The 27,642-nt window shown below is 34.5% G+C and overlaps 1 protein-coding gene across 1 annotated transcript in view; it reads left to right on the top strand.

Annotated features, from left to right (window-relative positions):
• Positions 1-15,246, top strand: part of Pi3K92E (phosphatidylinositol 3-kinase 92E) — a 34,740-nt gene extending 19,494 nt beyond the window's left edge. Inside the window, exons 4-17 of the mRNA XM_089634023.1 lie at positions 2,291-2,537; positions 3,043-3,224; positions 3,655-3,882; positions 4,157-4,356; positions 5,249-5,458; positions 5,638-5,844; positions 6,278-6,421; positions 6,692-6,816; positions 6,904-7,048; positions 7,869-8,057; positions 8,139-8,281; positions 8,376-8,527; positions 8,616-8,792; positions 8,901-15,246. Of these exons, the coding sequence (XP_089490149.1) occupies positions 2,291-2,537; positions 3,043-3,224; positions 3,655-3,882; positions 4,157-4,356; positions 5,249-5,458; positions 5,638-5,844; positions 6,278-6,421; positions 6,692-6,816; positions 6,904-7,048; positions 7,869-8,057; positions 8,139-8,281; positions 8,376-8,527; positions 8,616-8,792; positions 8,901-9,149 (2,598 nt within the window). The 3' untranslated portion in view covers positions 9,150-15,246. The remainder of the gene's footprint in view (positions 1-2,290; positions 2,538-3,042; positions 3,225-3,654; positions 3,883-4,156; positions 4,357-5,248; positions 5,459-5,637; positions 5,845-6,277; positions 6,422-6,691; positions 6,817-6,903; positions 7,049-7,868; positions 8,058-8,138; positions 8,282-8,375; positions 8,528-8,615; positions 8,793-8,900) is intronic.
• The last annotated feature ends 12,396 nt before the right edge of the window (positions 15,247-27,642 follow it).

The following is a 27,642-nucleotide window of genomic DNA, read 5'->3' as shown; positions in this document are numbered from 1 at the left end:
TATTTTTGTGATAATTTGTGACATATTGTTTGTAGTTTGGAATACTTGGTATATTTTTATGTATTGCATGCGAGTGTGCCTCGGATAGTATTAAAAAATCTGGTTGTGGACATAATGTTAAATACATAGGTATACCAGAAGTTCGTCCATGTTTCAAATTATACTCCTTATGTTTAAGTGCAAGATTGTTAGTACATTTATTATATTGTTCTAGATTTTAGTGCATTCGCTGTATGTTTCACATACGTATTCTTCTATATTTTGATTTTTTGTTGATTTCATTTAAGTTAAAGTTTTCATTGCATTTATGAAGGTGTGATAAAATATATATTTATAATTCTATGAATATATTAATAATAATCCTCACAATTTGTGTTACGATATTCTTGCTAGATTTCAATTCATATCTTGAGGTTTTTATTTTATTCTATAAGATTTATTTTATATTCAGATAATATTCGGGAACTTATAAATTGTTTGTTTAATTGACAACAATATTTAATTTAAAATAAAACAATAACTTTGTAAACACCACTTTTATTTTTTATACTTTGTGCCGACCGGGTTTCGCTCCCAAAAAAAACGCTTTTTCTTTTAAAAAAAACAACAACGGACGCAATACTACCAACGTAATGCGTAAACGCATCACGATCGTCGTTATGCATTAAAAACTACGCAGGATGCTTCTTAGTTCTTAGTGTCAAGCGGCATCGTTGTAAATTAACCCAACGTTGCCAAATCTGATGATTAACTCAACCAAACGCTCAAATAATTTATAAAAATGTACTCGTGAATGGCCATGGGGACGCAGTACTATCGAAGTAATGCGTGGACGCAGCAAAATCGTCGTTATGCATTAAAAACCACGCAAGACGATTCTTAGTTCTGAGTATCAAGTGGCATCGTTGTAAATTAACCAAATGTTGCCAAATCTGATGATTTACTCAACCAAACGCTCAAATAATATTTAACAATGTACTCCGAATGGCCACGAGGACGCAGTACTATCGACGTAATGCGTAGACGCAGCAAGACCGTCGTTATGTATTCATAATAATATTTCAACGTGATCGGCCAGGGGGACGCAATACTATCAAAGTAATGCGTGGATGCAGCATGACCGTCGTTGTATATTCAAAATAATATCTACTCGTGATCGTTCACTGGGACGCAATACTATCGACGTGATGCATGGAAGCATCATGATTGTCATTATGAGTTAAAAATAGTATATTCTCATGAGCGGCTACGGGGACGCAGTACTATCGACGTAATGCGTGGACGCAGCACGACCGTCGTTATGTATATAAAATAATATCTACTCGTAATCGGTCTTGAGGACGCAATTCTAACGATGTAATGCATAGACGCAGCATGATCGTCGTTATGTATCGAAAATTATATTACTTCGTGGACGCGGCAAGATCGTAGAAATGAATAAAAACATACACTGCTCGATATATACATCGTGTAGCGAACCTGTCGGCAAAATGTCAAACGTTCAATATTCGTTTCCAGACATTCTGAGACATTTTTTGCTTCCACAAAAATTTTTGCCATACGATTCTACATGGGGTAAGCATCGTTCTGGCCAATTTTGAGGTCAAAACATTGCAGCGTCCGTATATCGGACGCTGTAAGTCGGTGGACGCTGCAATGCTATGGAGTTTTTAGGGGTCGGACGCAACAAATGTAGCGGGATATATATATATATATATATATAGATTAAACACCACTGGTAACTCGTATGCTATGTTAGCTGATGTTTTTAATATTCCTCTATTGAAATATAAATCTGTACCGATTGAACATTTTAACAGTCCATATTTTAACAAGATCACTGAATAACATGTTTTTTGTTTTAGTTTCTTCTTTATTTCATTTAATAACTAATGTGTATTCTTTTTTCTTGGTAACTTTTATTATAATCTTATAATTTTTTTTTCTTTCCATATTTTTATTTTGGTACAATATTTTTTACATTTCAGAGTTATCCAGTAATGTTGGCCTCACTGGGTAGCTTACATGTGCTGTTATTGTACTATGACTGTCAATAACTTTCATGTATGTAAATGGCACTTGTGCTGTTAATTCTAAATAAATAAATGAAATGCTCTAGCGGAGTATGTGTGATATCATACGTACGTCAGTTTAGCGGGTTAACAGTAAGGCCATTCCCACATGGGTCGGTATGAAATCAACAAATTCCGAAATGAATAATTAAAATGATCATTGTTCTATACCATGTCCTGTTTGTTGAGAAAGATATGAAAATGTTTTTTTTTTTCAGACCGCTTTTACCTTCAACGTTTCCTACAACATCACCCCTCAGCAACTGCTTAAGACCATTCTCACCAAGAAGGCCAACACCCTCAACACCAGGGGCGAGCAACCTTCGGATTTTGTTCTGAAGGTCTGCGGTAGGGAGGAATACTTGGTTGGAGACAAACCGCTGGTGCAGTTTCTCTACGTGCAGGAGACCCTGTCCAGAGATGGAGTGCCCACAGTGGTTACTTTGGCCATTGATAGTGTACCAAGTGAGTTTCAGAAATATATAAAGAATGCAAAGCTGATGTAAGCTTAATGAATGAGATTAATAATAGGATATTTTGATGGTATGGACATGTAGAGCAAACAAACAAAGAAAGGAATCTCAGAAAATTTTCAGCCGAAACTGACTTTCCGCTTCTGTTCTTGTTTTGGCCGAAGTTATAAAACGCTCTACACTCTGAATTTAGGCATTTTTATGGTTAAATTTGTAAGAGAGGGGGGGTGGTGGGGGTAATTATTTGAATGTTTTGAGATCTCTATTTACATCACATTTGAAGAACAAAGAGATGGTGCAATAATATTGTTATATTTTCCAGGAATGTAATCTTCGAGTACTATTCTCTTCCTACGTAATACTGAGGCCGATGGGGGGGTTTTAATCCCCTATGATAGAAGAGTATGTGTGAATGTGAATGAAGCAGTAGTGTGTGATTGACCACCCCTCAGGCTAGACTGGAGTGATGTGATGATATAGTATTTTTCTTCTTTCAGTTGATCGGGAGAATGAGTATAATGTACCACACATTGAGGGAAAGTCTACAAGACCTTCATTCTCAATGCTAACTATGCCGAAGAAAGGGAAAACTGTTTCTTCTTGGGAAATTAAGGACTATTTTTCTTGTACGGTATTAGCGGTATGCAATTTCAACATTGATGCCACGCGGACAGTTGAGGTACTTAATATCTTTATAAATAAAAATGTTAATGTTCGTTTGTTCAAAATCTTATACCTCGGAAAGCTCTTCACCGATTGCTTTGAAATGTTGACACAACGCCAACGTTGCATTCGCATACGCATGTGTATTTATATACTTATGTTATATAGGTGTCACCTGTGACAGGTAAATACATTTTTTTTTAAAACAGCGCCGTCTGTTGGACAAATATGCTTCTTTTTTTTTAACAGTGCCATCTGTAGGACGTAAAAGCAACACGCTCTATTGTTTCTCTATTTGCACATGCAGACTGAGCTACAGCAATGTGTGGCGGTGTACAGCTAGTAATAAATAAAAGATTCAAAATGACTACTTAACAATGGGAGTTAGTTTGTTTAATTCTGTTCACTGTTTTATTGTGAGTGTAATGTGTAACCGATTATTTTAGGTGGGAATCCAAGCTGGCATATTTCACGCGGGAAAATCTATGTGCGAGTGCCGAAAGACTAGCGAACAAATTGTTTCCAAGGACGGTGAGGCGTCGTGGAAAGAAGAATTAACATTTCCCCTACGAGTATATAATATTCCAAGAATGGCACGGTTGTGTTTTGTCATTTATGAGATTTCCAAAACTGCCAAAGGACTGAAAAGCAAGAGATTGAAGGACGCCAATAAGGTTAGTTGAATTAAGCCTTAGATTTTTCAGTCGTTCACCCATATTAGCATTTAGTGTCGAGTTACGCAGTATCGATGTAAGAAACTGATGTAACATTCTTAGGCTATGTGCTCCTTGGTTTATTGCTGTAAAATGATGTTATTAAAAGTCAAATTAACTGATTTATTAAATATTATATATTTATGACAATGACATCTCTTCCTACCCATATATATTCTAAGGCACAATTTCACTTTGAACAAATTTAAAAGAAAATATGTTTTCTCTTTAATAGGAATTGTACATTAATCCTCTTGCCTGGGTCAACACAACAGTTTACGACTATAAGAACCAATTGAAGAGCGGTGCAATGACCCTGTACATGTGGACCTACGCTGAAGATATGCAGAACGAAGACCTACTCCACCCCCTTGGGACCATTGTCTCCAATACCAATGTGGATCAGTGTGCCGCCCTAACCATTGAGTGTAGCAAGTATGTTTGGCTTTATACTTTTATGTGAAAACCAGACAAAGCTTATTTATAACTGTCTGTAGTTGGGGCTCCCTAATTCTATATTAATAAACGGATATCTTTATTGATATTTATTATTCTTCATTCTTAGAGACAGGCCAATTGCTGCTCCTTCAGTATGAGTTTGAACTCGCTAGAGTCATTTGATGGTCCGTAGTGATTCTTTTCGTCAACCGGTTTTTTCTAGTGCTTTATGAAAACGTCTGGCAAAAATCTTGAGCAACGGTTTTGCTATCAAGTTTGTTTCAGACTTAGGCACAGTACTATGGAAACTTCTACAGGCCTATGGAGACTGTTTTGTCCATGGCCCAGGTTTTCAGGTGGTTTAAGGCATTCTCGAAGACCGGGACTCGATTAAAGATGAATCGGTAGGAATCTCAACAAAAGGCCTTCAACTGCAAGAACTGATGAACTGATGTCCAAAGAAACTGGGTCCTTGTGCATTCTGATCATTGAAGGACGGTCAGAACGGTAGGGGAAGAGTTGAATTTAACTCATAACCATTCATCTAATTTCGACCAATGAATTGGGAATAGGAAAATCTGTGTAAAAATGGTTCCAAAACCTCTTTCGCCTTGCCATATAGCGTTCTCAATTAACGCATTTTGTTTGCGAGTAAAAACATCTCTGTGGCTCCTCAGCCCCTTAATATAACAGATTTGAGTCCTTGTGACTTTCCTTTTCCCAAGATAGATTACGGTATGAAGAGTCGAAAAACTGTCCCCAGCGCTGTGCATCTACTTTGAAGCAAAAAATGTGAAATTATAATTTCAATAGAAGTCTGTCTTCAGTCTCATTACTTTATTTACACACCTCATATTGCATATTTAATTTTTTTTTGTTTTCTTTACAGCTATAATCAAAAGTTCTCAATTGTGTATCCGTCAGACGACGTAGTCCGGGAGTATGTGGAGAAGCACGCCAACTGCGGCTCCCCGACCTTCAATCGACTCCCCCTGGACTATGTATCCGCTGAATACTTGGCCCAGATTAGACAGTCTGCAGAGAAGGATCCCATCTATGAAATGCACGAGCAAGATAGAAAGAACATATGGGCTCTGAGGTGAGTCAACAAACATTATGAAATAATATATTTTCAGGGTTTTGAAAACAAAATTTACAAAGTTACCTAATTTGAAACCCTCGTGAGAATCATAAGAGAGTTTCCTTGTTCTCGGTATTACTGACTTAGTTTTGTGGCATCTGAATGACAAAGTATTACAATTCCCCGTTTCTATTCAGGGACTACTTTTGCAAGCTGCACCCGCAACTGCTGCCTAAGCTGCTAATGTGCGTGGAGTGGAATGAGCGCGACGAGTCGGCTGGTGCGGCAAGCCTCGTTTCCAAGTGGCCCCCCCTGTCCTCTGCGCGCGCCCTCGAGCTGTTGGACTACGCCTACGCCGACAGACCCGTCAGGAGCTTCGCTGTTAAGTGCCTTAGAGATATCAGGTAATGCTCCATTCTTATAATCACTATAATGTTTTATCCGATTACCTCTGCTCTTACACTCGTGTGGCTATCATAATAATTCGCATACACTATAACACTAGACACTCGACTCTGAATGTACACACCGGGTGTCTCACATATCGAGTGTCTGCGTACATTAAGGAGCTTCCCCTCATAAGGTGTCTTAAGGGTTTTTTTAAAGTAGCTCGTCGAGATCACCAATTTATTTATTGTGGATTGTAAATTGTGTATTATAGTGTACACATTCAGTAAATCTTTCAGTTTATATGCTATTAATATAAAAGACAATGTGAAATGTTATACAAACCTATCGGGCTGGAATCGATGAACGGTGTATAATATTTACATGGTATTTATTATTTCCATTATCTTTGGTAGTTTGATTAATTTATTGTATTTTGTCTTATTTCAGTGATGAAGATTTATCATTGTATCTTCTGCAGTTAGTGCAAGCTCTGAAGCACGAGTCATACTACATGTGTGACCTGGTTGTTTTCCTTCTGCAGAGAGCGCTAGCCAACAGAAAGATAGGCCATTTCCTCTACTGGTACCTCAGGTTAATAATACTTTTCTTCATATGAACTAGTGATCCTATTCTAGAATGTGAACATGTGACAGTAAAACCCCCTATAAGATTCCCACGTCTTCTCTTCTGATGCTCTCTGCTATCTGATGTTGTTGTCCTGATGCCCTGAGGCCCTGCAACAACCCATATAACTAAGTTTTTTCTTCGATAACCTTATTTATAAGAGAGTTTCACCAAATGTATTACATTAATTTATTTTTATGCAATATTGTTTAAGCATTGTTATATTTTTATTTCCAGGTCTGAGATGACAGTTTCTTCCGTATCTGTCCGTTTTGGATTGATCTTAGAAGCCTATTGTCGAGGGTGTCAAGAACATCTTTCTTCACTATCCAAACAAAATGATTGCCTCAGGAAGCTAATAGGTAAACGAGTTATTTTAAATGAATTATTTCATCATACCTAAAGAGAACATAACCTAGAATTTTGTAATTAACCGTTGAATATTTCAGATACTAGTGAGAAGGTCCGACAAAGAAGAGATATCCATAAATCCAGGTCCTTCTTGGCAGAATACCTGATGGAGTCTCATGCTGCCGAAGCTCTTAGCGGTGTGGCTAGCCCACTTGACCCTAGCTTCAAGTGCAAACGAATAAAGTAAGCTACTTTCTTTGATGTTTCATTTAGAGAAAACAATGGTCAGTTCTCTAAAATTGCCCTAAATATCACTTTGTAGTCTGCTAACTCAAGTAATATTACAAATTGATCACTTAATATCAAACAACGTTATCTACAAAAAACATACCAATAAATTCGAGGGCTTAAAGTCAAACAACGTTATCTACTAAAAGACATTCCAATTATTATTGGTATTTTATGTGTTTTTTGGCATTAAGCCCTTGAAATAATTTATGTATGTACATATCTGTAAATTCTATTCAGAAAGTTAGGAAAATGTATAAAGTTTTCAAAGTGCGTATGTCATATATGTAAAACTTACAGTCAAACTCTTTTCACTGGAAACCTTATATATTTTTCTAACTACAAATATAGAATTTACCGATGAATCATTTGAAGTATTTCTTGCATTAGCAGACTGCAAAGTGTCTATTTTTGGATGCTGTGCGTTGTGTTGAGAATCTGATTCTCTGTAACTAAGTATGTAATATTGGTTTTTTTTATTTTTTATTCATCGTCATTTTGTTCTTCCTAGAGTGGAAAAATGTCATGTCATGGACAGCAAGATGCGACCATCGTAGCTGGTTTTTGTGTTTCATTCATTATCATTTTGTTCTTCCTAGGGAGGAAAAATGTTGTGTCATGGACAGCAAGATGCGACCATCGTGGCTGTTTTTTGTGTTTTATTCATTATCATTTTGTTCTTTCTACGGTGAAAAAATGTCGTGTCATGGACAGCAAGATGTGACCATCGTGGCTGTTTTTTGTGTTTTATTCATTATCATTTTTTTCTTCCTAGGGTGGAAAAATGTCGTGTCATGGACAGCAAGATGCGACCATTGTGGCTGGTTTTTGAAAACCAGGATAACTATGGTGGAGATATTTCTATCATTCTGAAGAATGGAGATGATTTGCGACAAGATATGCTGACAATGCAAATGCTACGTATCATGGATCGACTATGGAAAGATGAGGGCTATGATTTTAGGTAGGTTAATGCCATGTATGATCAATAATATTTTATTTTTATGTGCATGTTCAATTTCAACATCTTTTGTTATATTTCCAGAATGAATCCATATGGCTGTATTTCTATGGAGCATCGAGTAGGAATGATAGAAGTGGTACTAAATGCAGAAACCATTGCCAACATCCAAAAAGAAAAGGGAATTTTCTCAGCAACATCGCCCTTCAAAAAGGGGTCATTACTGAGTGAGTCTTGTGCTGCAGAAGAATCAGCGATGAAGATTGTTTCTTTTAATGAAACTTTCAAATATGTATTGACTTGTTTAACATTGTTTTTCAGGCTGGCTTCGTGACCACAATACTACAGAAGACGCTCTGAACAAAGCAATAGAGGAATTCACATTGAGTTGTGCCGGGTATTGTGTCGCTACTTATGTGTTGGGAGTAGCTGACCGCCATTCAGACAACATCATGGTAAAGAAAACGGGACAGGTAATTTTACATATTTCGTGCCCATCCTGTTGTTAACATTGTGTATGTTAATACGTATGCGTATTTATGTGTTTCCTTCTTTTTGCAGTTATTCCATATTGATTTTGGTCATATTCTGGGACATTTCAAGGAAAAGTTTGGCTTCAGACGAGAAAGAGTTCCCTTTGTGTTGACTCATGATTTTGTTAATGTTATCAATAAAGGACAGAAGGACGCCAAGAAGGAGGCTCTCGAATTTCAAATATTCCAAAAACACTGTGAAACTGTAAGTTTTCTTTCTATCAAACAGATAAATAAATCATTTTCACGTTTACTTATAGAGAATATTTATCTGTACTTGAAAGCTTTTAATATGGTTTTAAAATGTTTTCAGGCATTTATGATCTTAAGAAAACATGGAAACTTGTTTCTGTCCTTATTTGCTATGATGATATCTACGGGTCTTCCAGAGTTGAGTTCAGAAAAGGATTTAGCCTATCTGCGAGACACGTTGGTGCTGGACCTGACGGACCAGGAGGCCCTGTCCCACTTCAGATCCAAGTTTGACGAGGCTTTGAGTAATTCTTGGAAGACTTCACTCAACTGGGCATCCCACAACATTTCCAAGAATAATAAACAGTGATATTTGCTAGCACTCAAGTACTACTAAAAGCACTCAACCATAAAGCTTGTGTCATCTTATAATGTCACTCCATCGGCCCGTAAGTGCTTTTGTTTTCACTTGATAAGCTATCGCAATTTTATATTTATATGTGATCTTTGTAAGTAACAAATCATTGACTGAATGTGTGAGTATTCATTCATCTTTAATAATTAAGTTTTGAAGATTCGCTCCCAAGAGCATTTCATATTTTATATATGGGGAAAATGTGTTATTAATATATCCTTTGACTTGTATATTGACTGTAATTAGTCTCAATTTATAGAACAAAACAATTGATAGGTTTAACAAACACAGAGAGCTTCATGTTTGTTGATCAGCTGACTTTAGGGGACAAACCACTTTGTGCTCACCTGCAACCAACCTCATGTGTCATGTGTCGCATCTTCATATGCGTACGCGTATTGGATCACCTGCAATAGGTCACTTCAAATACAGTAGACAAGATCATATTATACAGGCTTTTAATACGTATATTCTCTTCTGCGCTTGATTCCTTGAACCATACACCTCATGTTGTGAGGTATTGTAACTACATCTTGGATTTTAATTATTAACCAAATTGTTTATCCAATTTATATCATAATGAAATTTGTATAAATGAGACTTGAACGCACATTATTGAATATCAATTAATTATTAAACATATTGTGTAAAAAGTATGCTGTTCAATTTTGTCACTATATAATATTGTTTATCTTGAAATGCAAATAATCATTTTAGAGGAGGATCGGATCCCCAAGGAGAATAATTTCATAGCTCTGCCCTCGAAATTGATAAACCATCACACAGGGTCGTCTAAATCATTTTAAATTTTACATTATGGATAAATATTTGCATTGTTGCTACATTTACTTTGTTGTAAATAATATGAATAAATGTATAAACAAGGAATTATTGTTTGGGCAGTTGCAATGTGATTGGTTTGCTTCAATGTATGCAGAGTTTATCACCTCTAGAGAATTACTTTGTTGGGGATTTGACTTGGTTTGGCCTTCAGCTGTGTTCATAGATGTTAAGTTTTCCCTTGTCCAGTCACTATACTAAATCATGTTTGTTATTATTACTTGATTCTTTCTAATTATTAATACATTCATCTTTAATTGCAAAACCCTGTACATTTCTGACACACATTTTTATTTTGTTTGATTAAACATGGTGACATTTCGTTCCGGTAAAATGGTGCATTTAGAATAACAACAATTATTACAGTTTTCCAATCAGACATAAAAAAGACAAGATGTATATTATATTTTTTATATGACTGCAATAAAATGTTTCTAGGGCTTTAAACTATAAGTAGTGTTTTTATTATTTATTTGTACATTTATTAATGATTCAAAAAATTCACGGATCATTTGGACAAATAATAATTATGTTTTTAAAATTGGACTAATTCACTGTATTTATCCACTTATCAAATACTAGGGACGGGTTGTTTCACGAATTTTTAACAATTCATCAAATTTCAAGTTCTGTGAATGTTATATTTAATTTCATCATGGGCCGTTTGCTTCCCAGTACTTGCTTCACAGTTCTTAATAACAGACTTGAATAGGACTTTCATAGAACTTAAATTTTAAATTTACATAAATTGTTCAAATTCTATAAAACAACTCGTCCTAGTCTTGACCCCTGGTTGAAAATCAATGAACATTTTCTTTTTCAAATGCTTCACTTTCTTTACAGTCTAAGGGGCCGTCCGTTTCAACAGAAAGCTAAATCGTGAGCTAAATTAAAAATTTAACTGTCATTTAAAGTAACAAGGATATTAAATATGACCACACGCTGTTTCAAGTATAATTTTGCTAAAGTAATGTTTATTAGTGTGGCCAGTCTAAAAAGCAGAATATTCCTCAAAATTATGTGAAAAAACACCACATATTATTTTTTGGTTGCTGCCAAGTCGACAATTTGATCTCTGATCTATGGTGATAGACAATAACTTTACTTCAAAAATATCCCGCACTTTTTACTTTTGTACCGTACCAAAGTTCTAGGATCTAAATCTAAAAATCAAAGTTCTAGTAGAAATATATTCTACTTGTTTATTGCCATGGCCTTATTAAACATTGTGATAATATTATTACATTTTATTATTACGGGAACATGGCTAGCAATTTTTCTTGGGAAGAAATTACAATGTTGAAGTGGTTGCGAAATAGGTAGATACTCGGATGGTAGTGCTCAGTGATATTCATTCTATTCAACAAGAACTCCAATTCAATGGATTCGGACACCTACAAGCAAAAGCTTGAGGTCTGGGACTGCAACTGTAACATGCCTGAACCCATTATTTTAATTGCTTTGTGAAATGGAATCTAATAAAGTCACAATGGTTGTAGTATAAATATGGCTCATAGGTTAGAAAAAACAATTTATTTCTCCCACCGTCACCAAGTGACAAGAGATCTTTATTATAATATTGCGGTAGAAGTCCCGAATCATCCCAAATGAAAAAGTTTTACCTTACAATAAAACTTATATTACGTACTTAGCTTTATTTAAAACCTATAAAGTGAGATAAACATTACCATTTTGCAGTCAAATCGACGTTTCTTACCAATTTAGTGTGTAATTCTTAGTTTAAATCTCCCGCCAATGTCACCTGGCAGTCCCAAATGCGTCCTTCAGGCGGCGCCTGTCATCCCAAATAGCGTATTATTTACGGGTAGGTTCTCAAAATGTTTTCGCTTTTCGCTATAACGTATATTGGATAAGTAATTCATCATCACTGTCATCATATTCTGTAATATCTATGCCTGTGGCAAACCATATTATATTCTCGTGGCTTGGCCTATGTCAGCATATTGCTCGCCATACATTCCCATTAGTAGTGTACAGCAAGAGATATGCTGTAATAGGCCACGCCATGGTGCGCATAGTGTAATGTGTCGCCCGCATAATCATAAGTTATGTTGACGCGCGTAATTTCGTACCTTTCCGCCACCAGAACTGTTAAAATGGCGAGTAATTATCGGTTTTCGGAAAGTAAAGGCTAAAGTTAAACATGACCTAAAACAGGCAGTTAAATTGATTGAAAAACGTATTTTGGTAAAAATTTAACTTTTGCAATTACTCTAGCAAGCATTGAAACAGACGGCCCTTAATATGTATTATAATCAATCAAGTACATACTTTGGTAACAAATGGACTTTTGTGTTATTTATTTTTTCATCAGTCCTGTTTACATAATATTAGGTGCAAAGGAAGACCTTATTTGTATCTGACGTTCGCTCAATTAATTGACCTTTGAGTGTGAAGAAAACCAGTATTCTTTAAAATGTCTTAACACAATCTCGCCAACCATATTTTTTGCTTAAGCTTTGTGGACTGGTAAGATGAGTTCATAATACGTTATGTTATAAAATTAACAAAGGAATGATATGAGTTTCATAATGAGATGAGAAGATTATTTCAAATAAATACTAAATGCAATTGTACAATCAATTGCATCAACGGAACTCATACTTGACTGATATTATTTTTCTTAATTGTTTATGGTGATGAGGTACTTGCAGATTTCTTCAAAATATCTTTATTCTATGATACAATTACATGCTCAACACTGCATAACCGACTGGATACAATCATTGGATTCTTTTGTATATTCGATAATGGTTTTAAAATAAAGTTATATTATTTATACTACAATTTTATTATCGTAGTGGTTTCATCTCTCTTATTTACTATTGTGTAGTTGTTTTAGCCATATCTCAAATATTTGAACATTGCTTAAGCAAGGGAGATTGGATACTGGGAAATAATAATAGAAGCGAAATTAGTGGGAGCCTTGCACCTATTTGATATTGTTATTTTCCAGTTTCCAATCAGCCAATCAATGTAAAGTCTACAACAGTTCCTCTCCAATGTGTCATCAAATAATCACATTAGCTTTAAACCGAATACATATATTATGACATGTGAATTGGTTAATTACATGTAATATAATTATTTTTTAAGAATTAATGATGCCTCTGCACTGAAGAAGAACACAGCCTCTTTAAACAGTTTACATGTTTCGATTGCTCTTCTGGTTGCAAAGATATAACTTTGTTTTACGAAAGTTTCTTTCCGCAATGGCAGTCACTTTGTGGGTAAAGCTAATAATCTGTTCTGTAATGACTTCCATCTTCGTATAAATAATAATTAATTATGTTTTTTACCAACAATATGTTATGTTGGCATTATATGCAATCATTGAATTTGAAGAGTTTGCTCAAAACAACTTCTACCTCAATCGAACTATTGACCCCATATTTTTATTAGCTTGTATTTATCTAAATTAATAACTTTTATTTTACTCTTAATTTCATTCATATATTTATTCAACTTCTTATTATAAAATTAAATATTTTGTTTCACTCACATGATTGATTTTTGGCTGAATGGGGTTTTATTTTTTAATTCTTTCAGTACATTATATTTGTATCTATCCTATGTATTTCTTTGTATCTATACCTCCTGAAAATTTGTAGGGAATATGGATTGTTTATTGAGATAATAAAAGCCCTGCTATTCATTTTTGATTTGCCATATTGACAGCAGATTCCTACTGATTTATTTGGTTGGGGAACTCTACTTCTGGTTTTGTTTGATTTATTTGTTTTTATCAGATTCATAAAACCAAACCACATTTTCATAAATTTGTGTCAATTGTAAAACATTTCATGCATTATTATTTTGTGTTTATGGTCTGACTTACTTTCACCTGATTTGCTCTGGTGTCTGAGAACTGGTGGAATGAATGAATAAATTAATGAACAGCAACAAGTTATTACATACCCCCCTTACAGGCTGGTTTTATGCCACAATAAGTTATAACTTAAGAGGAACTCTTTTTAGCGTAATTTTATAAGCTGATGTTTATTTTTTGTAATTTGCATTTGCTGGTCCAATGCAGTAATTATTCTCATCTTTTTATCATGTGATATTATTGTGCATAATATTATAAACTTAATTTGTTGGCAAGTTTTACCCAAAATATGCAATAATAATTATTATTTGTATTAAAAATGTCATGATAGTTGATTAATTTTGAGAAAAGAACACTTTTTAAATGAAGTCTTGATTTATTAGATATACCCACAATGCTTCTTAAAATTGGCTACAAGTTAAATAAATCCCTGATTTCAGGTGAATCCCCGTGCGCTTGTGGATGTACATGTAATATGAGCGGCATTTGAAGTTTTATTATTTGGGAGTGGGAGTTAGGAGTGCGCTTGGACCAAGTCTTGGGACTGGTATTTTCGAATCCACGCTTATGTGGAAATGATTGCATTGCCAGAGTTAATTTTGAAGCCTTGCATAAATAATTTTGTATGTTCTTTGTATACCTTGTTAAACTGACATAATTACATCATAGTATTGTGTATATATATACATTGTTGAGATATTAGGTACAATATTGTAAAGAATTATTATAGCGAAACCATTAAGTTTGTGAAAATTCCTCTTTCTTCTATTAAAATACTTGGTTCTTTTCCCATGCAACATGGATATTTATTATTTTATGGAAAGCATCTGGTATGTTTCCAATTTACTATGTACATTTAAATCATTACATTATGTTATTGTATAATTTCATGTAAATAAAGTTCTAGCTTTGATTTAATTGTAAGGTAAAAAAATGCCCGGGAATAAATTAATAGGTTACTCGATTATTCAAATTTATGAATGTATTTTATTTTTTCATAAGCACTTTCAAATTGAAAAGATTATAAACTCTGGCTGTATTATATGTATTATCCACTAGCTTCCAGTCTGCATAATGCTACTGAACTATGTACATGTTGCAATGGAAATGAAACAATAATATTCCTATCACTAAAATTTGTATAAAGATAATATATTATTATGCTTCATCTATTTCTTATGTACCCGCGTAAATATGTATGATAATTAGGCAGAATCTGTGAGGTAATCTACAAGTTTTTTTATTTGCTTTAAATTGTTTGTACCGTATTAATTATTGTATGGCAATGTAGCTTTTTTCATATAGCCAATAAGTGACATCACTATAAAATAAATAAAAATAATATCAACTAAATAAAATGAGTATTGTTTTAATTGCCTATAAAGGGGTCACTTTTTACGGCAGTGTATTTATTATACTTAGAGGAATTGGAATAGTACCTTGAGAACATAATACCATTGCCAATATTACAAAAATTATCATTATTGATGTAGCCGAAAACGTGTTCTTTTTTTTTCGAATATTCGGTTTGTATGAAGATTTTCAGTAAATCCGTGCGGTGCACGGCAAAACTGAAATTTCCTGAAAATCTTCATACATATTGAATTTTTGAAAGAAAAAAAAAATCGTTTTGGACTAAACAACATCCATAATATCGAATTTTTCAAACTTTAGCACTCTATCATATTAAAAAGTCACGAGCCGCCACTGTTTGATAGGCACTAGTGAATGTGTTGATTCTGACATCACGGGTCACGGAACTCAGTCCACAAGTCAACGTTTCATTGTGGTTTTGTATGGAGATTGAACCAATTGCACTCAGGTTTTGTTAGTATTTAAAAGATTTAATTGTTGTCGGAATTGAAACATTTAGGCCCTCAAAAATTAAAATCCGGTCGGAAATTGATTATATTTGCGGACAATCTTCCCATAGTTGATACGGAGATGATTATTTTATGAGCATATAATGTAAGTGCAGAATTTAGTAAAAGAAAAGCTTCTAAGTAAGAACATTATTAAGTGATGTTGAAAAGTCATAGTTTGCTATAAAAAATACATTTTTAATTATGTATGTTTGATAAGTTTCAGCCCATTTGAGGTTATGATCTTGGTATATTCAACATTTTCTTAACAATAATATTGATCGTATTTTTGAATTGGTTTCATCATCAAGGGATTTTAATTTACATATTACACAGTCCTCATGATCAGTGTGTTATAAATACCAATATGTTATTTAAACGTAATACAAATCCTTTTTTTCATACTACATAATGCATGTTTTGGAACACTGATAAATTGTTTATCAGGTGGGTTCACAGATGTATTTTTGCACTTTTGAACAATACAATAACAGTAGTGATGAGATAGTGACATTTTATCTAACATTCTTCAACTTTAAAAGCGGTCAAACTTAAGAATAAAAAACTTCTCGATTCTCGACGCCGCCATACAAAATACAGTGCCTGTTGAAATAAAACATATTATGATGTTCGTAAAAACGTGACGTTTGTAAACACACACACAGACAACAAATTTGGTGCGATTTTTAGAGACTCGAAAAATTAAAACTTTGTCAATTAATTATTTTAGCTATTACAACTACAATAACTGTAAAAAAATTTACTCGTATTTAAGTTAGGAGGTCATTATTAATAAAAAAAGACTTCTGTTCCTTATTGTACCAACTTTTTCTTAGGTCCAATTTTATTGAGTTAATTATTAGCAGCAAATAATTATCGCAATAACTCATGAACCTAATAAGGCTTTTTAGGTCCATGTCCACGCAATAACATTCAAACTGATAGACTTATCCTAATATGAAAGCTGGGTATCATTTCTATAGGCTGTAGGCAAATTTTTGGCACCAGAAGATTTCGAGAATGGTTTGAATAAATTAAGGCAAATATTTGCTGTGCAGGATCTAAATGTTCATTTTTAAACTAACGGTATGGTGTAGCGATGCTAAAAATGAGTGAGGTGGGTAAATTATAACACATTTGTAAAAGTGTCTAAATATTGTAACCAAATATTTCATTTTGGAAAAAGTCGAAACTTTCATTTACGCATTTTAGGAATTGTAGTTAAGTTTTTTACGCAGCCAGCAATTTTCGCGTAATTGTAAAAAGGAATACTAATTTTTTAAGCAGGTTTTATTTTCAAGGACAGAATATTACATATTACAATGCGAGTTGCACGAGCAATATATAAATATACACAGACAGTATACAGATACTGTCAGATTTATTTATTGACAAATCACAGACGGTCACGCTGCCTCCTGCGCTCCGCGTAACTGGATTTTCTTCTCTTCCCCTGATTGGCAGGTCTATCAATTTTAATATCTATGCTCCTAACTTAAATTATCTACAATTGTTTAGTGCAATCAGATCTACATTCTTCTTTTTCTTCTCGATTTACGTGATTAATGGCTATGTCAGATGACACTATATACATCAAGTGTTTTTGGGGGGGGTCTATACAGATTATATATGTTATATTGTCACACAATGCTTTAATTTTCCTCTCCCCTTTCTCCCCTTAGCTTGTGCTAGAGGAGGAATGGGAGAGCACTGAATGTCATTTCTTTTCAACGGGATTTGTCTTCTTGACTGCTGCATGACCACAGCTGCTCCCTAATGCCGTAAGCAGGAGAGGGGGTCGGCAGTGGCGGCGTAAAGGGGGGGCGGGGGGGGCGGTCCGCCCCGGGTACCAAGGACCAAGGGGTGACAACGACAACACACTTGTGCAGCCAAATAAGACCTGCGTCACACACAGCTTTAAAAGCGCAAGCAGATATCTTTTGAACCGCGAGCGCTTATCTTTTCTACAGTCACACGACGCTATAAAATATTTCTTCCTAGTGTAGGGGAAGGAGTCAGACGAATTAGAGAGCTGCCACGAAATTCCATTTCTTTGTACTGAATTGACAGCTGTCATCCGCCCGTTTAGGCAGCTCCGAAATTAAAATGACCCCCTCCCCTGTTCACCGCGGAGTGGGGGGTGCAGAACTTTTCATATATCACCTCAGGAGCGGTTACGGCGTAAGATGTGTACTGTCTATGGTTCATCTGTGCATAAAAGCGCTAGGTGTGACAGGTCTCATGGAATTGTATGGAGAGCGATATTTGGCGTGCGATCATCTTTTATATTTTATAGCTGTGTCTGACGCCTACATAATGCGCACAAAATCTCCCTATTAATACTGCTGCGCTGCTCACTGCGAAAATGGCCCGAGATGCTGGTCTTACATTTCCAGACGAGCTGCAGAAAGCAATGTTAGAATGTCACGATAGATTTTACAAAGAACTAGACCATCGTTACAGGGCAATGGATTTTATTCTGGTTATATTTAGTGTTGTTCAGACAAAAACGTTGGTAACATCACCAGAAGGAGATCTTCGTGGAATGGTTCCAAATTTATTAAAAATTTACGATGAATTTTCAGCAGAGGATATCGTGTTGGAGATATTACGATTGAGGCGCCATTTAGAAGCCGCCAACATTTCTGCCCACGTAGCAGTTCAATGGACTACATTGGAGCTCCTCAGATTCATTGTAAAATGGGGCTATTCTGAGTCAGTTCCGAGTTTAGCACTATGTCTAAGATTTTTTTTGACAATCTGTGTTTCGGTGGCTTTATGTGCAAGAAGCTTTTCAAAGTTAAAATTAATAAAATCTTATTTAAGATCCACAATGAGCCAAGCGCGACTATGCAATCTTTCGATTTTATCAATTGAAAGAGACAGGAAAATAAATGTCGATAATGTCATCGAATATTTCAGTAAAATAAAGTCTCGTAAGCATGTTTAGTATTCGGTGTTTTATTTTAAGTAGGGGTGCTCAATACAAAACCGCCCCGGGTACCAATCTACCCTACGCCGCCACTGGGGGTCGGTTCATATATCGCCGGACTAGGAAATCACGGCTCATCACCTGCCTGGTGTGACATGTCTGTACGGGATTGTAGGGCGAGCGAAACGATGATACCTATACATAAGCCACGCCAAAAAAACACTAATGCAATCGTATGACTGTACCATTAGGTTCGGTTTATCAGTTGCTCTATGCTCACGAAGTATGTGATCCTTGCACAATTTTTTTTAAATTTTGCTAGGCTTGAAACTATGTACTTTTGACACATATTTGACATATACTTAATTGTATACTTTCGTTTACGTAAATTGCCTACTTTTATCTCCATGAACTTCCATGATTCATCGAGCGTTGAGTAATGTCGATGATATTAATTTATTTTAAAGGATTACATTCTAAAAATCTAAAAGTCTGATAAGTATGAGAGTGATTTTAATTTTTGAAGTGAAACTTCTTTACGCGCGTCATGCAATTTCGAGGACCGGAGTAAAACCGACTCATGACCGAAACGAAAATGCGGGTACCCCCACCACCGATTAAAGTTCATTTGATCTAGTCAAAGTTTTGAAGTAACATATAAATGCTTCTTAGCTCATCCCGACAACTGGCGTTGGTGGTGTAATGGTCAGCATAGTTGCCTTCCAAGCAGTTGATCCGAGTTCGATTCTCGGCCATCGCACATTATTTTTTTGTTTTTAACGCCTTTTTCATTCAATATCTTATTTTTTAGTAGGTCAGAACATTTTTTAAAAGAAAATAATATTGCAAAATAATAAAAACACTTATCTCACTGTGATAAAACATTACTCCGCTAGAGCGCGCTTTGCGTTATTGTGTTGGATTAAAATTATTATCTAATCCGTATATTATGATAATTGTATTACATTTATTTAATTAATTTATTTATTTTGATAATATGTAATAATTTACAGAAAAAAAAATTAAAACTATCTCCCTCTGATAAAATATCCGTTCGCTAGAGCGCACTACGCGATCTTGTGTGGGATTCTATTTCTGTACATTGTACATTATTTTTAAAAATATATTATATTTTGGGTGTGATGTAGGTAACATTATAAAACATAACAAGCTCTCATATTTTCAGAACCTACATAATATAATCAATTTATGCGGCTTTGCTTACAGTTGGTGCTCAGCGTGGTTGGCTTTCAATCAGTTAAGCGAGGTTCGATTCTCGGCTGTGGCATTTTTGAAGTGAAACCTTGTTGAGGTGGGGGAGCCGCTCACGAACGTTCTCTCTCTTCTCTTCTTTCCTCTCTCTCAGACACCAGCGAACTGCGCCACGCCAAGCATCAGCTGAAACTAGAAGTTTCACTTCTGTCTTGCGTAGGCTTGACACACCCACTTTTTTTTGTTTATCGGCAAAATGTAAACAACATTTAATTTTATTTAGCATTTTAACAAAGCAACAGAAGAAAGCTTCAATTCACATTCCTCTTGGCGAACTTTACGCGAGCAATAATTTCAGTCACATAACATGTCTAAAAATGGTTTGATTTAAGATTAAACCTTCCTCTCCAGGGGCTGGACTGAACACCGCTAACACCTAAGCCAATCTTAATGAGATAGAATCGTGATTTATATCATATATTAACTGCTGTAAGTTTTTAAATACAGGATGTCCGGGGGTGATTAGACGACAGTAGAAGTAAAAAAATAAAAATATTTTCTTCCGTAATTCCAACGTTTTAAGGTAGTTTTTAGGTAAAAAAAGTTGAATTCATTGTATGGGAAAATAAATATTCTTCTATTGAAAAATATTTTGAAACTGCAGTAAAAATATTAGGACTTAAAAATATAAATCAACAAACGCCGATTCTGAATATATAAGTTTTATTATATACATTGAATTTATAAATCCTCATTAAATTGAAAACAAATAAAACACCATGTCATTAAAACAGACCGTTTGGTTGGTACTGGTTGGTACCATAAATATACCACTCCACTCTCGTTGGTACGACTAATCTGCTGATTAATTACAAATTACATCTAGTGACGGGCATGATAAAGAATCGAATGATTAATCACTCGGAGTTCAGTGGGAGCACTAGCTGCGGACAGAGGCAGCTTTTTTTTGTCTCGTTGGTGGGAGGGAGGGGGGGGGGGGGGCACATAGACAAAATATGGTACTTCGGTTTGACAACATTTTCGTATGTAAGTACTTCCTTAGCAATAAATGGATAAAACCAATGTTTTCATATTGGCAATGATTTACAACAAACATACATATCCTTAAAATACACGCCAACCTTATATTATTACTAATTCAGCGCCCTCAGGGTGCTATTTCGAAAAACAGCGCAACAAAAATAGTCAAATATATATTTATTCATAACCTTCCCAACTTATAATACACATTATGTACTGGAGTCGTAAATCATAACCTCTAAAAATAGATGAATTGTTCACATACTCGTAGCTTCTTCGGTTGGTAGATAATATCGTAATTAAACACCTTATATCTAATACCTAACATTCCAACATTTGACAATTACCAAAGAATAATTTCGTAATTCCAAATCTAGATCAAATCAAATCAATTTAGTCATAAACCATCATTTTGATAAAAAAATAATCGTTATCGAGTAAATAATCGATGATTCATCGATTCAATCGATTGTGCCCATCGCTAATTACAACTAATCTACATCAGTAATATATCTATGGTTTAAAACACCCACATCAGGGCTGCCACATCGTGTAGTATTCCCCAAATTGCGGGAAATTTCTAAGATTTTCAGGAATTTCTTTTTTGCGGGGAGAACTTTTTGTTAGGAAAACGCGGGGATTCTTGGCTTTTCTAGATTATCCAACCACATTGAAAAAATATATTTACAATAATTGTGAGAACATACTATGTTTCGTTTTTGCCAGGAAATTTTCAAAAAAGGTATGCTTTTATCCTGAACGGAAGAGAAATTTCGAAAAGAATAGATAATGAAAAAAAAAACAATTCTAATCTTTTTATGTCAAAAAGAATTTTATGTCATTTTGGAGGTAAAGAAACTTGTGGGGAATTTGAAAATCTCTTCATTTCTTGTAGATATTTTAGAGCATTGGCAACTCCGGTCCACATTCACATTTGAACCGTTGAAAATATTTTAATGCATGTTTTTAAAAACCGGTAAATTGTTTAAATCAGATGCGGTTATGGTTTTTTTTGCTCTTTGATTCAATGTGATAATATTTGTGACTAAATTCTGACATTTTAAGTATTGTTAGATGTTAAAAGCGGGTAATCTTAAGAATAAAAAAACGTTTCGTCTTTCATGTTAAAATAAAATATAGCGCCGGTTGAAAAAAGAACGTAGACTTTTTGAGACGGGTGACAGGTGACGTGATTGTTCACTTATATAGATTTGATGCACTTTTTGGGAGACCCGAAAAATTAAAACTTTAAAAATTATTTTAATTATTAAAACCAACTATAACAATAAAAATATACATGTATTTATTTAGAAGGTTTAAAAATTGACTGCAGTTCCTCATTTGGACAAGAGATCTAATTTAAAAAAAAATAGAACTGATGTGATTCACGGTTGTGCGCTAGTTTTACAAAATGTATGTATTAACATGCACTGAATTGCAAAAGAAATATATCTAATCATTACTAAAATATTATTTAAAACTATAATTCTAGTTCACGAAGTAGTTAAGAAAACGTCGAACTTTCTCCCCAAGACGTGGCGAGTCGCTTACTGCACACTAGCAACACTGAGTAAAGCGCCAGGTTCTGTCGGCGAACAGAACGCGCACTAAACTTTCAAATTTAAATTCCTGTTCATCCTAACAAAACGCGCGCTCGGTTGATGATAGAACAATAATAGAGAGATTCGTGAAGTTTACTATGGTTTAACTATGATTCAATATTACATAACAGAAATATTTGTTTTTTTTGATAAAATATCATTCATAGCAATTACAGCCCGTATAAAACATATTTTTTATACTTAACTAAATAGACAAATAGTATGTAAATATTGAATTAACAAGATAAGTCACGAATCTCGTTATGAGAGCACAGAAGAAATCATTCATGCTTGACAGTGCATTGTACTTGAATATTTGAGTGGAATTTGTGTGTTAGTGGAAAATTCAATTTAATAGTTAGTGAATAAATTATAGTTCAAAATGCCGAGCACAGATGAGCACGAGCCTTTGATTTCGACATCCACAGAACATCAAAGGGCAACCTACACTGTAAATAATCACGTAAGTTATTTTTATTAAAGTTACTCTTTAGTGGTGTTCATTTTAGGTAAGTAGATACTGTTGTTGTGTTACATTTACGAAATTTATTTTTTTACATGTGAATCAAAATTATTGTTATTCATGATTTGTAATAATATTATATTCAATATCCCAAAATTCATGGCGTATTGGCACATTTACAAAACAAGTGCATTAGTAAACATACAATGTTGATTACACCAACGGAAAAGATTAGTGTCAAATGAAATACTGAAAAATCTAAAGGAGAATAGTGTTATTGTAAATAAATTACAATCCTATTCATAAAGATGGAATTTTACTTAAAAACAAATAATAATAAATTGTATATCTGTTTGTTCAATACTCGTAAACACTTTTCGTTATTTTTTACCGTAAGAAAATGAATATGCATTAAAATATTTCAGTTATTTTTTCGTTGTTTTTAAATAATATTGTTTTCATGAATGAATGAATGCAAATCTTAAAAGTAGAAATTTACGATATCCGATCGAGCTGAAACTCGACAGATGGACTCGTTGTCGATGACAATGCATTATATCAATAGTTTATAGTTTTATGACCAACTAAGTGTGTTTAAATTATTTTCACTCTAATAAAGATGATGAAACGTGAAAATTTGGTGTAAAAGGATTGATCCTTCATCGCCTCAACTGAAAAGGATTTAGTTTAGTTGAATTCGGATCAGTTGAACTTCAACCCCAAACAGTAATAAATCTTAGACTTATTATTACGATAAACCCCTAATGAAACGAAACTGAAGTGCCAATTTCTATTATTTACATATAATATTTATTATGTCGGTACGACCTTGAACACGTAATGTGAGCACTAGGCCTTGAAGATTCGCATCACGTTACGCAATACCACAATACCATTACCTCAATATACCAAAGGTTCAATGCCTATATGTACATGTACACATGAAAACAGTGTAATTGTGTTGGTATTTGAAAGAATCGTTTTGTGCCTATAAGTTTGGCATACTTATCTTTGCAGATGGCCAAAGGAGGAACTAACGAATGAAATAACTCTTTTTTAAACCGTAAATATTTATTAACCAAAATCTACACTAACGCAACTACTGCAAGGTTAAGCTTGTTAAGCTGTAGATGCCCGCATTTACTGTGAAATCTTTACCAGAAACCAAAAAACGACGAACTTTGGCATCATGAAATTTACACAGCGCTTTTCTGTCTGCAATTTCTAGGTCAACGCGACTATTTTCAGTTCGAAACGTTATTTTGATATTTGGCAATTGCTATGGAGATTTGACGCTATCATCGTCTCACTATGAGTAGGAACTCAGCATTTAATTCTCAAAGCATTTTCGTAAAATATAAAATACACTATTTTTACATATTTTCAAAATTAAAATATGGGTTGATTTAATAAAAAAATAAATTCAGCATGCCACAATATTTTCGATATTTGAAAGTTATATCTACACTGGCTGCCAAGACAGGTATTAGCTACCTCACTTAACTAGAAGTTTTTGTTATAATTTGTTGATAGTAAATGCAAATGTGTTTTATCATACTTCATCTAAGGTTTCTTCGGTATCACGTTACTAGCTTCCTCATTTCCACTTCCGCAACTAACATAATATGTTGCCACCAAAAGCCTCTACGTCAACCCTTGATTTAGTTCAATAAACAAAAATTAAACTGATAAAAAATTCGTATTATTTTTTATAGTTTTGTGTCGTCTTATTAATTTTCCCACTTTCTAATGTTTTGTGGAGTTGTCGCCTCAACCAGCATTTCTGAGCGATTATCATGTTTGAATAACATCACCCTGTACATCCTTCTTTTTTTCAAGCATGCTTTCTGCTGAAATTAACAGCTGTCATTTTTTGAAAGACGGTTTTGGGTTTCTTTTCTTGCCTCGTAGAAAATTTTATAACCGCTCTCTGCTTAATTTTATCGATTGTCATTTGTTCACCCGACTAGACAGGCAACCCGATTCCCGTCCAGTATTTTCACAAACTATGAATATCGTCAAAAAGGTTTGAAAGTTTATTTTTCTGATTCTGCATTTTCATTTCTAATATTTTCATCCATTATTTTTGATTAAAAACGACCTAAAACCGCACATTCGGAAACGGTTTCAACTGTGGAAGTGGGAAGGAATCCAGGGTGGGAGATACTCTCAGTATCGCCCTGGTGTAAGACCACCATTCAGAATTGAAACGTTCTGTGAAATTCCTTTGGCCGTGTTTTGTGACCAGATCTGTATAGCCAGGTACTTCCCCAACTTCATCTTCCACATCTCCTTCTCTTCCCCATTACCTTCAGCCTCACAACATACCCCAATTGGGGATGCCAAAGTTTCACTGGCTCCAGACATGTGGGAATCTTGTGCAGTTTATACATAATATCTACAACTTTGTGTTTAAACTGGCTACAACGTCATTAATACAGATAACACCAATGCCTGGTAAGACAACTAACACCAACGTAGCCCGGCGAGACGTCAACGCCACCGAATTCACGAATTTTGGGAGGCGGGATTGGGTACCGCCGCCCCAAGAACCATTCATTAGATAACCAAAACCTCTGCCATAGGTTCCAAGCCAAGTGGTTCTAGCAGGGGTGCCCGTGTTAATCGGGTGAGGTGTGTCAAGGATGCGCCTACCCGCCAGCGGCGTGGCGACCAGATCGGTGAAGACCGGTTTGGGGAGACCCTTTGACCTCTCCAAGTGGTCTCTCTTGACCAATGACCTTGCGTCGCAGGGGAGGGATAGATTCGCACGTCCGTCATTTCTTGACACAGTGATCCATAGATTCCTAGCCACCCCTCATACATTACTTCTTCGCCTTCCTTTCCTTAAAATGGACCCTACATACAAGAAACAGTGAAAATACCATATAAATGAAAGACTACTGAAAATTTGAGTGATATATTCTTGGTCGGCCAAACTGACCATTTGCTTTTGCCTCATTCCTCGAATTTATTGAGTTGCCATCTTATAATAAAATCTCATAACCATTTTGTATTATTTATTATTCCCCATGGAGCTCTTCCAACTTATAACACCAAGATTCTACCTAAAATCAAGTCAGTTTTTTGTGTTTGCATTTAAGTTTATGATAAATAAACCCAAAACAGTTCATAAAAACCTCAATTTTAATAAATCATTTAAGTACCCCGTTCTATTCGTACTCTACATGCTTTTTGAAAATCACAATTTTCAATCGATCGCATTACATTAATAATATTATAGAGATTAGCCGCTGTACTTGCTAGCGTACCTATCTATAGAATATTTTATTAAATAATTTCGTTTTACCGATTTCATATTTTTTATCGGCAAATATATAGGTTTGTATTTATACACGGTGTCCGGAAACTCGTAGTACAAGCGGGAAACTGGAGAATCTACACCACATGGGGAACCCAAAAAAACATAAAGTTTTTTGATTTGAGCATTTTCAAAAAAAAAAAAAAAAAAAACAAAAAAAAATATTTTTCGGCTATTTTAGGGTTAAAGTTTTTTCTGGTGTTTAGGGTTGAATAACAGATGTTTTAACCCTGCAGAGCAGAAATATTTTATGATGACACCGGGTTAAATGAAGGGTGATTTCAAAATAATGCTTCAAATCCGAGTTTCTTCATTTGTTTTACTTTCAAATAGTTTTAATTAGTTGGGTACTTTGATCTTCAGTAATAATTTATAAGAATTTGATTTAAAAAAAAAAAAAAAATAAAAATAAAAATCAACTTCAAACTCGATTTACTCGATAACGAAAGCTCAAATAAAAAAAATATATACTACAAAATCGACTCCAAATGTGATGTAGATTCACCAGTTTCCCGCTTGTACTACGAGTTTCCGGACACCCTGTATATGGGTAACTTATTATAATCTCCATTAAACATTAAATACTTTCATCTTCCAGCTAGAACCAAACCTAACCACAGATCAAAGATAAGCTCTCTTTTCCTCAATGGTTTTCCCGGCTGAATTGTGTTTTCGCTCCAATAATAATCCATCTATCGAGAAACCAAATCCTTTCCTATTCGATTTACTGGTGGATCGCGTCATTACATTAGCTGCCCGAATCTCATTACAATGAATATAATATGTATCTATTATCTCACATCAAGGCTTTAATTTTAATCACAGTAAAGAAATCATATAAAATCACGTACTTACATATCGGACATATATATTATTATTGCTCCTATGAAATGTTATAACACAATATGTACCAGTATTATTGCGGTTGTAAAATGATCATAAAATATATTATAATTTCTTCCAACAATGTATTTGATAAATATCTAAACATATTGCATAATAAAATTATATCGTTTTGGAGGTAATGAACTTTTTTGTTCTTCATTCACCCGTGTAACATGCGTAGGCATCGTGTATTAATCACGAATAACGAGGGTGTACAGAAAATAACGTTCGAACTGATAATGTGGGTCACAAGAGGAACAAAGGGTAGGTACATTAATTAATTTTAATATTTTTAAGGAAATCTTCATTAAGAAAGTTGTGTAAATTCTCTTGTTTATAAATGCATTTATTTCACGTGGTCAAAAATAAATTAAATAGGTAGGTACCTAATAGGAACTCGAACAAAATGATTTTTACTGTAAAAACTTGTACAATTAATT

The sequence above is a fragment of the Hesperophylax consimilis genome, chromosome 8, assembly GCF_061612785.1.
Source record: "Hesperophylax consimilis isolate HC1 chromosome 8, BYU_Hcon_1.0, whole genome shotgun sequence".
NCBI lineage: Eukaryota > Metazoa > Arthropoda > Insecta > Trichoptera > Limnephilidae > Hesperophylax > Hesperophylax consimilis.
Note: the sequence above shows the minus strand (reverse complement) of the source record. Positions and strands in the feature narration are given on the sequence as shown.